General features: G+C 41.9%; 1 protein-coding gene across 11 annotated transcripts in view; it reads right to left on the reverse strand.

The window, feature by feature from the left end:
* The window catches only part of il6st (interleukin 6 cytokine family signal transduce), a 116,640-nt gene that overhangs the window by 65,699 nt on the left and 33,573 nt on the right, over positions 1-17,368 (reverse strand). The window contains exons 1-2 of one of the 11 annotated variants that reach the window (XM_068033305.1): positions 13,432-13,824; positions 5,425-5,530 (exon numbers count right to left, since the gene is read on the reverse strand). The exons of 4 other annotated variants lie outside the window; for them this stretch is intronic. In XM_068033305.1, coding sequence (XP_067889406.1) covers positions 5,425-5,530; positions 13,432-13,464 — 139 coding nt within the window. In that variant the 5' untranslated portion in view covers positions 13,465-13,824. Of the gene's footprint in view, positions 1-5,424; positions 5,531-11,784; positions 11,943-13,419; positions 13,825-13,869; positions 13,983-17,368 lie in introns of those variants that run through there. 6 more of the 11 variants (XM_068033387.1, XM_068033295.1, XM_068033317.1 and 3 more) reach the window with 6 other exon arrangements.

Below are 17,368 nucleotides of genomic sequence, written 5' to 3' on the forward strand. Positions count from 1 at the left end.
GTTTTCAGATCCGGCCACTGAGGGACTGCATGTAGATGATAAACAAGAGGGGGCAAAGAGGTAACGGTGCAGGAGCAGGAAGGGAAGCAGCTGAATTTGATGCTCTGGCTATGATTAGATGGCTAAGAATGGCATCAGGTGAGTGCAGTCCCACCCAGCTGCCCAACAGTGGAGAGGTGGGGGAGCTCAGTGTTCTCAATTATGTCAAAGGCTGCAGACAGGTCGAGAAGGATGAGGAGGGATAGTTTACCTTTGTCACAGACACGGAGATGTAATCTGTTACTTTGACAAGAGCACTTTCAGTACTGTGGCAGGGATGGAAATCTGATTGGAGGGATTCAAACATGGAGTTCCGGAAAAGATAGGCATTGATTTGGGAAGGTGACATGTGCAAGGACTTGGGAGAGGAGAAGGAGGTTGGAGATGAGGCAGTAGTTTGCAAGAATGGTGGGGTCAGGGGCTGGCTTTGGGAAGGGTGATGGGAGATTTAAAGGAGGAAGGGACAACACCTTAAGAGAGAGCCATTACAATATCAGCTAACGAGGAAGGAAATTAAATGGTCAGCACTTTAGCAGGAACTGGGTTGAGGGAGCAGGGTCATCGACCTGAAACATCAACTGTTTCTCCCTCCACAGATGCTGCCAGACCTGCTGAGTATTTCCATAATTTTTTGATTTTAGTTCCTCTAATCACATCTCTTGTTTCTTTACTTGCCCCATTACCAGTCCCTTTGGCCTTGCGCAATGAAACCTTTTGTCATTTACTCTCCCCGCCCTCCACTCTATTACAGATCTTCCCTGTTGTTCTTCTTCCCACCCTCCCCCTTTCACTTGCTCAAAACCTATTACATTTCTAACTCTTTTCAGTTCTGATGAAAGGTCACAGACCTGAAATGTTAACTCTTTCTCTCTCTCCACAGATGCTGCTCAAACTGCTGATATTTCCAGCATTTTCTATTATTGGTTAAGAATGGAATTAGGATTATATGGATACATTTAACCTGGGATAATCAAATACACAAGGCAGTTCTTACTTTAACTTAGTCAATCAGGGGCTATGGTAGCATTGGTTTTGTTACTGGACCAGCAATCCAGAGGCCTGGGACTAACGATCCAGAGACATGAGTTTAAATTCTACCACGAGAGTTGAAGAATTTAAATTCAGTTAATTCAATAAACCTGGAATAAAAAGCTAGTATCAGTTATGATGACCATGAAATGACCAGACTGTTGTAAAAAAAAAAACATCTGATTCACTAATGTTCTTTAGGGAATGTCATGCTAGGCCCCCACCTGCCAAGAATGAGGCACATTAATTTTGTCATGGACATTGATTTTAAAAAGTTGCTGGAGTGAGGAAATGACTTGTTAAACAGATCAACTGTGGCTGGAAAAGGCATTTGCATATTAACATACAGTGCTTGGAAGCACAAAAGACCATACCCTGACACATTCAACCCACAAGGGACCTTGACCACCAGGTATTGTAAGAGAAACATTCCAGAGACTGCTAAGGTGTTCTAATCCAGGACTGGTTAGACCAGCTGATCATATGGCTAACTAGCCACAGAGAGTTTGAACAGAGAAAGATTGTTTGCTCCTGGACTGAAGATTTCTCCTGTCTGCTCCTCTCTCTTTCTCACGGAACTTCAAATCCACTGACGACACATGAACCCAAGAGAGAAAAGTCTTCCACAGCGAACAAGGCTTAAGAATAATACTGGGCCCCAACGAAAAGCAAGATCTACCTACAATCAAGGACTCTACAGTGAGCTTGAAGATCTGCAACAAAAACCCTCTTCAGAGATTGCCTCAAACGTTTCCACTTTATTTCTTCTGCTCTGTTCTGTCTCTTATCTGCATGTGTATATTGCATATGCATGCCATCGTGGGCGCGTCGTGTATCTGTAGGCATTAACCGAATTAGAGTTTAAGTTTAATAAATTTCAACCTTTCTTCTTTAAACCCAAGAAAACCTGTTTGTGCTGGTTTCTTTGCCTTATATTTGGAAAGCGGTGAACAAGGATTCACCAAGTGGGAGCTAAACACACAGTGTTACGGTAAGAAGGCGAAGAGGGAAACCTTTCTCACCAGGTCGTAATAGGAAGGAAACCTGATGTGAGTTCAGACCCACATCAATGTGTCTGACTCTTAACTGCCTTCTGAAATGCTGACCAAACCACTCAAGTTGTTAGGGATGGGCAATAATTGCTGGGCTTGCCAGTGATGCCCACATTCTGTGAATGAACTAAAAAAAAATCTATTGACAATTGCTCCCATCAGGTTGAAATTTTACTCGCCTGTACAAAATCTTTAAGTTTCATGTATTTCTGAAATTCCTGAATTTGAACAATTCTGGAAAATTTTAATGCACTTACCCCCAACAAAATTAGCTGTAAATAAAATTGTCAAAATAAAACATGAAACAGGTGTTGTAAAATTAAGTAATGCAAGTTAACTTAATTTTTCCTTTTAATATACACTTACAAACTACATGCTGTCAACCAGACAAGTGAAACATTCAACTAATACAATCCAGCTGCATCTATCTTTTTACAACACAACAGTTTCAGTTCCTGTAAAGGAAACTGGCAGGTGTCAACAAACGATGTGAATTCACTGATTAAATGTGTAACCACTCACTGCACTGCAGAAACAAAGTCATTGCTCTGAAACACTGAGACACTTGCCATAAGGATCCATATAAATTCAAAGTATCTGTTTTTAAATCTACATTTTAACAAAACTTACATAGGTAAATGGTCTGCCAATTTTATACAGAGCAATGCCTCACCAGCAGTAAATGCAAGGGATGACTGGCTATTTTTGATGGCGATGGTTGAGGGGAGATGCTGGTCAGGACATTGAGAGAACTCCTTGATCTGCTGAGTTGTTCTACTCTTACCTATCCAAACGGAGCTATACAATTTTCAACAGTGACTTCTCTTCCTATTTCTGGTGGAGGGATAAATATTGGCCAGCACACCAAAAAAAACTCCCCTGCTTGTCGGAAAAATAGTGCCACAGGATCTTTTATGTTCATCGCAGAAAGAAGACAGGTTTCGTGTCTCAACCGAAAGGCTACATCTCTGGCACACCCTCAGTACTGTACATCAGTGCCAGCCTAGACTATGTGCTCTGGACTGCAACTTGAATCCACAACCTTCTCAGAGGTGGGAGTGCTACTGTTGAGTCATGGCTGATTCCATCCCTCACTCCTCATCTTGGATGTACTGTTAAAGGGAGACATATCATGCATCTGTAAAGGAGTGGAGGGATAATACTGGACAGTAGCACTGGCTGGCTCACTTGTGTATTCCTGGAGGTGAGCACTCTTGTACTTAAGCAAAGTTGCATGAGGTGAACTAAATGACAATGTATCTACTATGTTGTATAAGAACATTAGAAACACGAGCAGGAATAGGCCATACTGCCATCAAGCCAGCTCCATTATTTAGCAAGATCATGGCTGAACCTCTAAATCAGCTCTACTTCCCTGCACTACGCCTTAGCCCTAGGCTGGAATTCACCGGCCAAAAAGTTGGGGGCAAGCCTGCCTCTGCTGGGCCCGGCAAACCACGCCAGGATTTTATGCTCCCCATGCCCTTAATTGGCTTTGGGTGGGGCTTCCACCTCTCTGAGGCAGGAAGTCCAGCCTAATAGAGCTGCTGGCCAATCAGTGGGCCTGTAGCTCTCAGTCCCAGCAGCAGCCACTGGGAGCGGTGGCCACTGCTGGGACTGTACCCAGCCAACAGAAGCAAGAGGGGCGGCGGCCCTGGAAACAAGTTACGTTTTTGGGGTCTTGCCACTGAGGGGGGGGGGGGGGGGGGAAAAGAAGTGTTGTGTTGCGGGGGCGGTTTGGCCATTTGGAGGGGGGGCCCCTCCTTGGGGCATAGGGTGCCCGATCAGGAGGGCCCACCGCCCCACCCACAAGCAGGCCACTGACCTGAAATATTAATTCTGCTACTCTCTCCCCAAATGTTGCCAGACCTGCTGAGTATTTCCAGCATTTTTTGTTTTTATTTAGGACATCCAGCAAAGGTTGTTTTCAAACACAACATCTATATCCTTTCAGTGAACTAACAAAACAAAGGCCAGCATCTATGAAATCATCAGCCTTCCAAAAACTGAAACCATTCCCACCGTTTAAATATGAATCCTCAAAAAAATGGAAGTACTTTCGTATCACTCTGAATACCAACATTTAATAGTCTCTCACCTTTCATCTGAACGTAAGGGAATAATTTCACACTTCCTTACATTAAAGTCCATCTGCCACCTTGCCCATTTTACCATTCTATATCCCTTTGCAGACTCTTGGCATCCTCCTCATAGCTTACTTTCCCACTTAACTTTGCATCACCAGCAAACTTGGACATATTACACACAGTCCCCTCATCTAAGTCATTGATACAGATTGTATATAAATGAGGCCTAGGCACTGATCCTTGCTGCGCAGCACTAGTTGCATCCTCCAATCTCAAAATTGACCCGTTTATTCCTACTCTCGATTTTCTGCCCATTAACCAATCATCAGGCACTTTATTGAATGTCTTCTGAAAATCCAAATACGTTAGCATCCACTAGTTCCCCTTATCTACCCTACTAGCTATACCTCAAAAAAACCAAAAAGAATGATTATGAATGCGCAAATCCGTGTTGACTCTGCCTAATCATAATGTGATTTTCCAAGTGCCCTGTTACTATGCCTTTAATAATAGATTCTAGCATTTTCTCACTCCTGATGTCAGACTAAACTGGTCCATAGTTCCCAGTTTTCTCTCATCTTTCTTGAACAGTGATGTGACATTTGCTACGTTCAAATCTACCTGGACCGTTCCAGAATCTAGTACCGGGGTTGTCAACCTTTTTTACCTGAAGAGTCTATTAAAAAGAAATTGCCTAAAATAAAAGCGGAGAGCCAAAAGATGAAAAATCAGCATTTCTAGCAAAATACTTGGCAAATTGCCAAGTGCCTCTTGTAGAATGCAGAATTTGCATAAAATAAAATACATGTATTGAATTTATGCATCAATAGGAAAAAAAATCAAAATTAAAATAGACCTAACTCTGAATTATCACGTTTAAGGTTTTGTTTTTACTATAATTTTCTCAGTATTCATCTTTAAAACAACTTTAACTTAAGATGGGTAGAATTAAGACAATTTTTTTAGCTACTGATTGTCATGATTAGAAAAAGCTTCTAACAGCACATTCAGAATAATGCTATATTAGAAATGATAATGGCTTGCAATCATAATACCTGCTCCTCGAGCCAAAGGCATTACCTATAACCATGGTGTAGCTAAACCACTGGAACAGGTTTATAGAGCATGATGATGTTTTTTGTTAAAATAATCATTTGAAAACAAAGTGCAGCACAATGATTAGCTTTATATCCCCACAATATAAACACAACTCTTACTTTTCTGGACGTCTTTTTTAATGTTAATGCGATCCAACTGGAAAAGGTTGGGCGCTGCAAATGAGATGTTAAAGCCGCAGGTTGCTGACCCCTGGTACAAGGAATTCTAGAATATCAAAACCAATGCAGTCACTATCTCTGCAGCCACCAGTCCTATTAATTTCTCCGGTACTTTATCTTTATTAATATTAATTACATTAAGTTCTTCACTCTCATTAGACCCTTGGTTCCTCACAATTTTGGTATGCTGTGTCTTCCACTGTGAAGACAAGCACAGAATCTGTTTGACATCTTTGCTATTTCCTTATTCGCCATTATAATTTTTCCTATCTCTGTCTCTAAGGAACCCAGGTTTTCTTTCACTAATCTCTTTTTATATACTGTCAAAAAGTCTTACAATTTGTTTCTATATTTCTTCCTTGTTTACTTTCATATTCTATTTTCTCCTTCGAATTCTTGGCCATTCTTTGCTGATTTTTAAAACCCTCCCAATCTTCAAGCTTATTACTCTTTTACGGCAACATTGCAAGCCTCTTTAAATCTAATACTATCCTCAACTTCTCGTTAAATGTGGCTGCACCACTTTTCCAGCTGAGATTTTATTCAAGGGAATGTATATTAGTTGCAAACATTGAATTTCTTAAAAAGTTTGCCATTGCTGATCTACATTATGATTTCTAACCTAATTTCCCAATCCAGCTGACCAACTTGCCCCTCAAAACTATGTAATTGTCTTTGTTGACATTTAAGACTCTAGTTTCGAACTTAACCGCATCACTCTCAAACTTAATATGAAATTCTATTATGATCACTCTTTCCTAGAGGACCCTTACAAGAAGATTACTAATTAAACCTGTCAATTACACAATACCAGATCTAAAATAGCCTGTTCCCTTGTTGGTTCCTTGACCTATTGTTTTAGAAAACTATCTTGAATGCATTACATGAATTTTTGCAAATTTTGTCTGCCAATTTATAATATTTAAGTCCATCATGATGATTGCATTACCCTTGTTACATGCCTTTCTAATTTCCTGATTTATACTCTGTCCAACACTATGATTACTGTTAGGGGGCCTTTAAATGACTCTTACTAGTACTTTCGGCCCTTTATTATTTCTTAGCTCCACTCATACTGACTCTATATCTTGATTTTTCTGAGCCAAGATCCTTTCTCCTTATTGTCTTTATCGCATCCTTTATTATCAGGGCTACCCCACATCATTAACCAATTTGCTTAATTTTTGAAAAAGTTAAGTGCCCTGGAGTATTTAGTTCCCAACCTTGGTCATACGAACATACGAATTAGGAGCAGGAGCAGGCCATTCGGCCCCTTCAAGCCTGCTCTGCCATTTAGTAAGATCATGGCTGATCTGATTGTGGCTTCAACTCCACTTTCCCGCCTATCCCCAATACCCTTCGACTCCCTTGTTAGTCAAGAATTTATCTACCTCTGCCTTTAAAATATTCAATGACCTTGTCTCTACCGCTCTTTGGGGAAGAGAGTTTCAAAAATTCTCAACCCTCTGAGAAAAAATTTCCCTTCATCTCCATCTTAAATGGGCGACCTCTTATTTTTAAACTGTCTCCCCTAGTTCTAGTCTCTCTCACGGGGAAACATCCCTATTTTTATACTCAATTCCCCTTGCAATAAACGACAACATTCCATTTGTACCTCAACTATATCTCAGCAATAGCTAACAGATCAAACCTATTTATCTCTATTTGTGCCATTAAACTCCTCTTTTTTTCCCTGAATGTTTCATGTATTCAGTTATAGTGTCTTTAATTTTAACTTATTATCTTACACTTACGTGGCCTTAGTCACTAATGCCCTGTTCCCATTATTAAACTTCCCGTCCCTCCCTTGGTTTTATCCAAATCAGTAGTCTGCTGTACAGCCTTGATATTCCCCTTCAGACTGAAAAATGTATCCTTACTTCCCTCCCTCATTAGTTTAAAGCCCCATCTACTGCCCTGGTTATTCAATTTGTCAGTACATTGATCCCAATCCAGTTTAAATGGAGTTATTCCCAACAGAACAGCTCCCACTTTTCCTGGTATTGGTGCCAGTTCCCCATGAATTGAAACACCTACCCCTAAGGAGACCAAACGCAGATTGGGTGACCGCTTTGTGGAACACCTCCGAAAGCATGACCCCGAGCTTCTGGTTGCTTGCCAACCCCCCTGCTCGCATGATAACATTTCTGTCCTTGGCCTGCTGCAGTGTTCCAGGAACAGCACCTGATCTTTTGATTAGGCACTCTTCAGCCTTGTGGACTCAACCTTGAATTCAACAATTTCAGAGCATGACTGGCTTTTTAAAAAACATTTTAACCATGTGTCAGTCTTTCACGTGGACAGAGCAGCTCATTATTCTGCCATTAACACTCTCTCTGGACTAATGCTTTGTCTTTCACCACAAGCATTAACATGCTCTTTGCTTTTGCTTTGTTATTTAATCTCTCCTGCCCTCTGCCCTATCACACACCTTCCCCTTTGTTCTCTTCCCCACCAAACCCCCAACCCCCGCTTCACTTGCTGAAAACCTAATTCTTTTCTGACCTTTGCCAGTTCTGATGAAAGGTCACAGACTTGAAACATTAACTCTGCTTCTCTCTCTCCACAGATGCTGCCTGACCTGCTGAGTATTTCCAGCACTTTGTTTTATGCCCCTTAACACCACTCTTTCAGCCACACACTTAAACATCTAACCTGTTTACTTTCTATGCCAATTTGCATTTGGCTCTCGAGATTATCTTTGTGGTTATGCTTTTTAATTTGTACCCTAGCTCCTCAAACTCCTTCAGCAGAACCTCTCCTAGTTCTTTGGTTCCTACATAGAGCACAACAACTAGATTCTCCCCCTTCTTCAAGTACTTGCCCAGCTGCAAGGTGATGTTCTTAACCCTGGCACCGTGCAGGTAATACAACCTTCGGGACTCCTGTTCGTGGCTGCAGAGAGTAATAACTGTCCCTCCCTGACTATATTATCCCCTACCACATATCTTTTCTCTCCCTCAAATTGAATGGCCTCCTGCACCATGGTGTCTTAGTAAATTTGTCCATTCTCCCTTTGATCTTTGCTCTGATCCACATCGGAAGAAAGTACCTTGTACCTGTTGGGACAATGGCAAAGGCTGAGGCTCCTCCACCACTGCATGAGAGTCCCCTTACCTATCTGAATTGTAGTCATATCCTCCTGTCCCTGATCACTAACCAAATCTAAACCACTACCTAACCTAAGGGGGTGACTGCCTCCTGGGTCAAAATGTCCAGGTAATTCTCCCCTTTCCTGATGCATCCTATCTCTGCAGCTCGGACTCCAGCTCAACAACACTGACCCGAAGATCTTTGGGTTGCAGACACTTACTGCAGATGTGGTTGCCTCGTATCACATTGCTCTCCACAAACTCCCACATGTGCTGATGTGGCACACCTCCTGCACTGCCATCTTTATCATAACTTGTTTTAAATATTTAATTAAAAAGTTTTATGTAATTCATTCACTTGATTTTTTTTTGTTTAAACCATAGTTTAAATAGTTATAAATAATTACTACCTCAAGCTTACCCAAACCACAAGTATTAAAGGCAAAAAGGAGCAACCTCCTTTCCTCTCTGCACTGAATTTACACTCACTAAATTCTCAACTTCCCACTCTGTTTAAGATGCACTCCATTCACACCACAATCTAAGTTTATGCTCTGTGCTTCAGCTGTGTTTTACTTTACTTTGGAATAAATTAGTTTGTGATTCAAACTAAATTTCGCCTCATGTAATGTTAACTTGGTCTGTTTTTAGAGAGATTGCCCAGTCCAGATCACAAAGGGATGTTAATTTTGCCATGGGACATTTTGTCACATTGAAGGTGCTGTATAAATGCAAATAATTGTTGTTACATGCTGGGTTATGCTGTCATAGATACAGGACAGCTCCAATAAAAAAAGATGCTCATGCACACTTAAAAGGTGTGATTAATGCCACAGAAACCAAATGTTAATAATGCATGGTCTCATTCTAAAACAGGCATGGAACAATTAGGAAAATACTTGATAGTTGCTTCTGTCATGGAAGTGCATGAAAATTTTGGAAACAAATAGCAGTAGTGATCTGTGGCAATTTGCATACTACAATAAGCCTCTAGTAATCCTAAGGTTATTAGATAAAGTATACAGTTACCATATGGATTCAGCACTATTGCCTTGTACAATTCCTTTGTAAAGCAATCAACATAGTTTGTATGTACATGAACCAGCTAACTAAAGCTGATGGTACAGGACAAGGGGACAAAGATTCAAGGTTTTGGGCAAGAGATGCAAGAGGAGGGATGTGAGGAAGAACTTTTTTTTAATGCAGTAAGTGGCAATGACCTGGAACTCGCTGCCTATGAGGGTGGTGGCAGCTGAAACCATTAATGATTAATCGGATAGACACTTTAGGGGAATAAACTTGCAGGGCTATGGGGTAAGAGTGGGTGAATGGAACTGACTGGACTGCTCTAGATAGTTGGCATGGACTAGATAGACCAAATTGCCTCCTTCTTTGCCGTAAAGACTATGACCCAAGTCACGAACAGTGCTGATAAAACATCCAGGGTGAGCTAGCCAATTGGCTTGGTGATAGGAGGCAGAGGGTGGTGGTGGAGGGTTGTTTTTCAGATTGGAGGCCGGTGACCAGTGGTGTGCCGCAGGGATCGGTGCTGGGCCCTCTGTTTGTCATATATATATATTAATGACTTGGATCTGAATGTAGGGGGCACGATTAGTAAGTTTGTAGACGACACCAAAATTGGTGGTATAGTGGACAGTGAAGAAGGTTGTCTAAGGTTACAACAGGATACAGATCAACTGGGAAAGTGGGCAAGGGATTGGTAAATGGAATTTAACGCAGATAAGTGCGAACTAATGCATTTTGGGAAGATAAACCAGGGCAGGACATATACAGTGAATGGCAGGGCCCTGAGGAGTGTTCTTGAGCAGAGAGACCTTGGCGTGCAAGTACATAGTTCACTGAAAGCGGCAACACAGTTAGACAGGGTGGTGAAGGAGTATAGCATGCTTGCCTTCATCGGCCACGGCATTGAGAACAAGAGTTGGGAGGTCATGTTACAGTTGTACATAACGTTGGTTAGGCCGCATTTGGAGTACTATGTGCAGTTCTGGTCGCTGCACTACAGGAAAGATGTGATTAAGTTAGAGAGGGTGCAGAAAAGATTCACAAGAATGTTGCCTGGTTTGGAGGGCTTGAGTTATAAAGAGAGATTGGATAGGCTGGGTCTGTTTTCCCTGGAGCGAAGGAGGCTGAGAGGGGACATGATAAAGGTATATAAAATTATGAGAGGCATAGATAGGGTAGATAGCCAGAGTCTGTTTTCCATGGTAGGGGTGACTAAAACTAGAGGGCATAGATTTAAGATGAGAGTGAGGAGGTTTAAAGGGGATCAAAGGGGTAAATTTTTCACAAAGAATAGTGGGTATCTGGAATGAGCTGTCAGAGAGGCAGGAGCAGTAGCAACATTTAAGAGGCATCTGGACAGGTACTTGAATGAGCAAGGCATAGAGGGATATGAAATTAATGCAGGCAGGTGGGATTAGTATAGATAGGCATTATGGTCGGCATGGACGCGGTGGGCTGAAGGGCCTGTTTATGCTGTACGGCTCTATGACTCTCAATCATTGGAATACAATTCAGCAGAAAAAGATTTCTAGTAGTTTTAAAGTAATAATGCATATCAAAGCTACCATTATCTACACCTGTAGATTGAAAATTTCAGTTTTATAATGTCTTTTTACCTGGAAGCAACAAGTAGGTGCAAACTAATTTCAGGGAAATGTCCCAAAGATGCAACTAAAGCCTGAATTTATATGGCAATGAGTCACATCCTCTTCTATTTGTGGTATTATATAGTTACACAATGTCCTTTTTTCTCAAAAACTACACTGCTGAGCAGTCCATATTAAGGTTGCACAGAAATTTCAAAACAAAATCTATCACTGGAAACTTGTACCGTAACACTTCATTGCATTTTCCAACTTTAAAAAAAAGTATGTTTTCCACATCATTAGCTTTCATCGAAATGCTCATATATTTCTAAACACAGTGCCGTCCGTGAGCTTTACAGCAAATGCAGGAGGATATGCCCCCTGCTGTATTCTATAATCAGTTGCCCCACAATAGCACATCACTTCCTTATAAATAGAGGAACAGATTGCATACATTTCGCCTGAGTTCAAGGGACTGATTTCTCCCTTATATTTTTAAAACTTTATTTTTGGTCAGCAGGATGCTTTTTTTACACAGAAATCCATCACTATGTTTAAGAGTCTCCAATGCAAGCTACTGCAAAATCTACACCTACCTCTGGTGGTTTCTCTTCACTCAATATGTAATGCGCACAGTCATCGTGTATGATTACATCCCAAATACCCAACTTCAGAGAGTTTCAGTACACAGACAGCAGAAGTTAAGGATCCTCAAGTGCACATGCTGGTACTGCCGAAGTTAAATGAGCTAAAGCCACACAATTTCACAATGGCAGCTTCCAGCTGCTCGTCATGCTAGGACCGCCCTATCATTTGAAGATTGGCTTACAGTGTTATCTGTGGCTGTGGGGGAACATTTCAGCTCCCAGTATGTTTTTAAAAAAACATGGCAGCTGAAAAATAAATGTCTTTGGGTAGGTATCTGAAGGCACAGCCACTGGAAGGATGCACAAGAGGCCATAACTGGAGAAATGGAGAGTTCTGCTAGAAGTTGTAGTGTTGGAGGAGGTTAGAGATAAAAAAAAACGGTGAGGTTATGAGGAGATTTAAAAACAAGGATGAGAACTTTAAATTTGAGACACTGGGGAGCCAGGAGCCAAATGTCAATCAGTAAGGATGGAAGTGTTAGAGGAGTGGGACTTGGTGTAAGATAGGATACAGGCATAAGCGGATTTACAGAGCATGAGGGTTGGGAGACTAGCCAAGACAGCATTGGAACAAACAAGTCATGAATTCATTTCAGCTGCAGACTGGCTGAGGCAGGGAGGGAAGCAGGCAACGTTATGCAGTGGTTTGATCAGTTACTGCATTGGATGCGATAGTATAAAACTCTGGGAGAAAGAATACGGTAAGGTGAAAAAGGTTACAGCTTACTCCTGATAATTCTAAGTGGTTTTCTGTGCTAAGAGATTAAGTTATCTAATAAATTAAATCAAGCAACATAAATAGCAATATAAAGAATTTTATACAAAAAATTTGGATAATATAAATTAAGTAATATTAATTTAGAGAACACTGCAGTGGAAAAAGCATTCCCAACGGCTACAGATTCCAAACTGTACAGAACATTGAGCTCTTGAATTAGTCAGCAAGAATCGTCTGCTTGACTGAATGCATGTCTTTTATTCAATTATTTATTCAGTAGTTGACAAGGAGAGAGAAAGATGCCACAATGTGAATAAAGGCTCTTACTGGGTCTCTTCCGTTCATGTTTAATGCCACAGAGATAAGCTAGTTTGTACTGCAGTTATTAAAAAGTTAATAAATATGATAATATCTGGCACATTGCACAAACCTTTGCACCAGACAGCTCAAAAGTTTGTACCCATGATTATGTTCACTAGTAAAATCCGAACACTACAATTCACAAACAGCATCTCAAAGTATTGTTACAAGATCCTAAGATACTAACATACAACAAATTTACAGTACATTAAAAACATTTCTGTTCCTTTTCTCATCATCTGCCTCCCAATTATGATGGTTGCCAAAAAGGCCTTTTGTTGCCACACTTATTCCTCAGACAACAGGATGATGTAGTTTTCACAGCAATTGCAAATGCTGTTACGGTAGCTCTCTATGTCTCAAGGATCTAGTTAAGTGAGAAAACACCTGAAATATTATGTAAGAATAAGCAAATACTGATTTTAAAAAAGTCATGCAAATTCCCAGTTTGTTGTTGCTCTACTTTCCTCTCGGCTTTTTCTCCAAATATCAAAAGCTTCCCCTACCTGAACACTTACAGAAAAGTGGGTCTCTCCACGACAGACAAGCATTTATACAGACTGTAATCAATATAAAGGTGATTCAATAATCACACCAAAACTCCCAAAATTACCAGATAAAACAATTTCATTGCCCGAACAGACATGAACAAAAAAGTGTTAACATCTTGTTTGACAAAGAGCGTGATTACGTCACAGCAAAAATGACATGCAAATGTCACAATAATGCACTGTTGCAATTCATGTTCGTTTGCAAATGTAAGGTTTGCCAAAGTTATTCAGTGTCAGTTAACTTTAAAATTACACCATATCACAAAACTCCAGATCTGCTGATAATAATTGTTACATTTATTGGAACTCAGGAATGACACTATGACCAGCTATATAACTTGGCAATACTAAAAATATTCATTTCTGGTATGAAAATTAGATTACTCTCATTCACTACATAATTACGTGGGATATACAGCACAGAAATAAGGCCTTCAGCCCATGCCGAAGTTTATGCTTCACTCGGGTGCCCTTCCATCCTTCTTAAATCGATTCCATCAGCATAGCTCTCTATATTCCCTTCTCCCTCATATACTTATATACCATCCTTTTAAAATGTTTCTACACTGTTCGCCTCAACTACTCCTTGTGGTATCGAGTTCCACATTCTAACCACTCACTGGGTAAAGAAGTTTCTCCTCGTCATCAGCAATCTACCTGTCACAGATGCAGCTTCCATGACAGCATTGGAGGAGTGACTACCGCACTGTCCTTGTGCAGAGTAAATCCCTTCTTCACACGGGACACCCTCCAACATGATGCGTGGTATCACCACTGTGCTAAATGGGATAGATTCAAAACAAATTTAACAGCTCCAAACTGGGCATAACTGACAAACAAAACTGTATTCCACCACAATGGCCCAGCATATTCCTCACTTTACCATTACCATCAAGTTGGGGACCAAGCCTGGTTCAAAGAGGAGTGTATGAGAACATGCCATGAGCAGCACCAAGCATACCTAAAAATGAGGTGCCAACCTGCTAAACAGCAGAAGCACTATACTGCAGAAAAAGTTAAGCGATCCCACAACCAACAAAACAGATCATTTTTTACAACTTTTTTTTCATGTTTATTTCATTTCATCTTAGTTTGTTCAGTTTGCTTACCCACTGTTTTTTTTTCATGTTTGTACTTGCTGCTGTTCAACCTTCAGTCCGTTAACACCCTATTTGCACTAATGCTTTGTCTTTCAACACACCATTAACATATTGTTTGCCTTTGTTCCATGACCTTTTGGCCTTGTCCAATCTACACCTTCTCTTTTGTTATCTCTTGTTCCACCCACGCCTCATTTGCTTATAACCTTTGACATTTCTAATATTTGTCAATTCCGAAGAAGGGTCACTGACCCGAAACGTTAACTCTGCTTCTCTTTCCACAGATGCTGCCAGACCTGAGTGGTTCCAGCATTTCTTGTTTTTATTCCAGATTTCCAGCATCCGCAGTATTTTGCTTTTATTAAAACAGATCAAAGCTCTGCAATCCTGCCACATCCAGGTCGTGAATGGTGGAGGACAATTAAACAATGTTAATTGAATGTCCATTGTGTTTAATTGTATGCAGATGGCAGGCATTAACCGGGGATTCACTAGAGCCCCTATAAGTAGACACAGTAAAATTGTGGCAGTTGGGTTAGGAGGTGTGTGCTTGTAATGTGTAAATCTGCAAATAAAAATATAAAAGTGTGTAAAGATTAGCTCAATTTCTATCCTCCAACTGGCTTTCTGGAATAGAACACAACTAACACGAGAACAGGCTCTACAAACTTCCCCAGCCCAGCGTGTCAGTGCAAATGACAAGGCTGAAGCATGTGCAATCATCTTCAAATAGAAGCACCTAGTGAATGAACTACTTCCGCCTCCTCCCGAGGTCCCAGGCATCACAGATGCCAGTCTTCAGCCAATGTGATTCACTCCACTTGATATCAAGAAGCAGCTGAGTGCACTGGGTACAGCAAAGGCTATGGGCCCTGATAACATCCCAACTTCAGTGACGACATGCTCCAGAACAAGCCCCTACCCAAGCTGTTCCAGTACAGCGATAATACTGGCATCTACCAGACATGTGGTAAATTGCCCAGGTATGACTTGTGCACAAAAAACAGGACAAATCCAATTACCACCCCATCAGTCAACGCTCAATCACCAGCAAAGTGATGGAAGGTGCCACACAGTGTTATTAAGCGGCACTTACTAATAACCAGCTCACTGATGCTCAGTTTTGGTTCAGTCAGGACCACTTTGCTCCAGACCTCATTACAGCCTTGGTCCAACTATGGACAAAAGAGGTGGTGAATTCCAGAGTTGAGGTGAGACTGACTGCCTTTGACATCAAGGTACTTCTTTAGCCTCCTTATCTCGAGAGACAATGGGTAAGCACCTGGAGGTGGTCAGTGGCGTGTGGAGCAGCGCCTGGAGTGGCTATAAAGGCCAATTCTAGAGTGACAGGCTCTTCCACAGGTGCTGCAGAAAAATGTGTTTGTCGGGGCTGTTACACAGTTGGCTCTCCCCTTGCGCTTTTGTCTTTTTTCCTGCCAACTGCTAAGTCTCTTCGACTCGCCACACTTTAGCCCCGCCTTTATGACTGCCCGCCAGCTCTGGCGAATGCTGGCAACTGACTCCCACGACTTGTGACCAATGTCACAGGATTTCATGTCGCGTTTGCAGACGTCTTTGAAGCGGAGACATGGACGGCCGGTGGGTCCGATACCAGTGGCGAGCTCGCTGTACAATGTGTCTTTGGGGATCCTGCCATCTTCCATGCGGCTCACATGGCCAAGCCATCTCAAGCGCCGCTGACTCAGTAGTGTGTATAAGCTGGTGATGTTGGCCGCCTCGAGGACTTCTGTGTTGGAGATACGGTCCTGCCACCTGATGCCAAGTATTCTCCTGAAGCAGCGACGATGGAATGAATTGAGACTTCGCTCTTGGCTGACATACGTTGTCCAGGCCTCGCTAATATAGAGCAAGGTACTGAGGACACAGACTTGATACACTCGGACTTTTGTGTTCCGTGTCAGTGCGCCATTTTCCCACACTCTCTTGGCCAGTCTGGACATAGCAGTGGAAGCCTTTCCCATGCGCTTGTTGATTTCTGTATCTGGAGACAGGTTACTGGTGATAGTTGAGCCTAGGTAGGTGAACTCTTGAACCACTTCCAGAGCGTGGTCGCCGATATTGATGGATGGAGCATTTCTGACGTCCTGCCCCATGATGTTCGTTTTCTTGAGGCTGATGGTTAGGCCAAATTCATTGCAGGCAGCCGCAAACCTGTCGATGAGACTCTGCAGGCACTCTTCAGTGTGAGATGTTAAAGCAGCATCGTCAGCAAAGAGGAGTTCCCTGATGAGGACTTTCTGTACTTTGGACTTCGCTCTAAGACTGGCAAGGTTGAACAACCTGCCCCCTGATATTGTGTGGAGGAAAATTCCTTCTTCAGAAGACTTGAACGCATGTGAAAGCAGCAGGGAGAAGAAAATCCCAAAAAGTGTGGGTGCGAGAACACAGCCCTGTTTCACGCCACTCAGGATAGGAAAGGGCTCTGATGAGGTGTCGCCATGTTGAATTGTGCCTTTCATATTGTCATGGAATGAGGTGATGATACTTAGTAGCTTTGGTGGACATCCAATCTTTTCTAGTAGTCTGAAGAGACCACGTCTGCTGACGAGGTCAAAGGCTTTGGTGAGATCAATGAAAGCAATGTAGAGGGGCATCTGTTGTTCACGGCATTTCTCCTGTATCTGGCGAAGGCAGAACAGCATGTCAATGGTCGATCTCTCTGCACGAAAACTACACTGTGCCTCAGGGTAGACGCGCTCGGCCAGCTTCTGGAGCCTGTTCAGAGCGACTCGAGCAAAGACTTTCCCCACTATGCTGAGCAGGGAGATTCCACGGTAGTTGTT

The sequence above is a fragment of the Heterodontus francisci genome, chromosome 1 (assembly GCF_036365525.1).
Source record: "Heterodontus francisci isolate sHetFra1 chromosome 1, sHetFra1.hap1, whole genome shotgun sequence".
NCBI lineage: Eukaryota > Metazoa > Chordata > Chondrichthyes > Heterodontiformes > Heterodontidae > Heterodontus > Heterodontus francisci.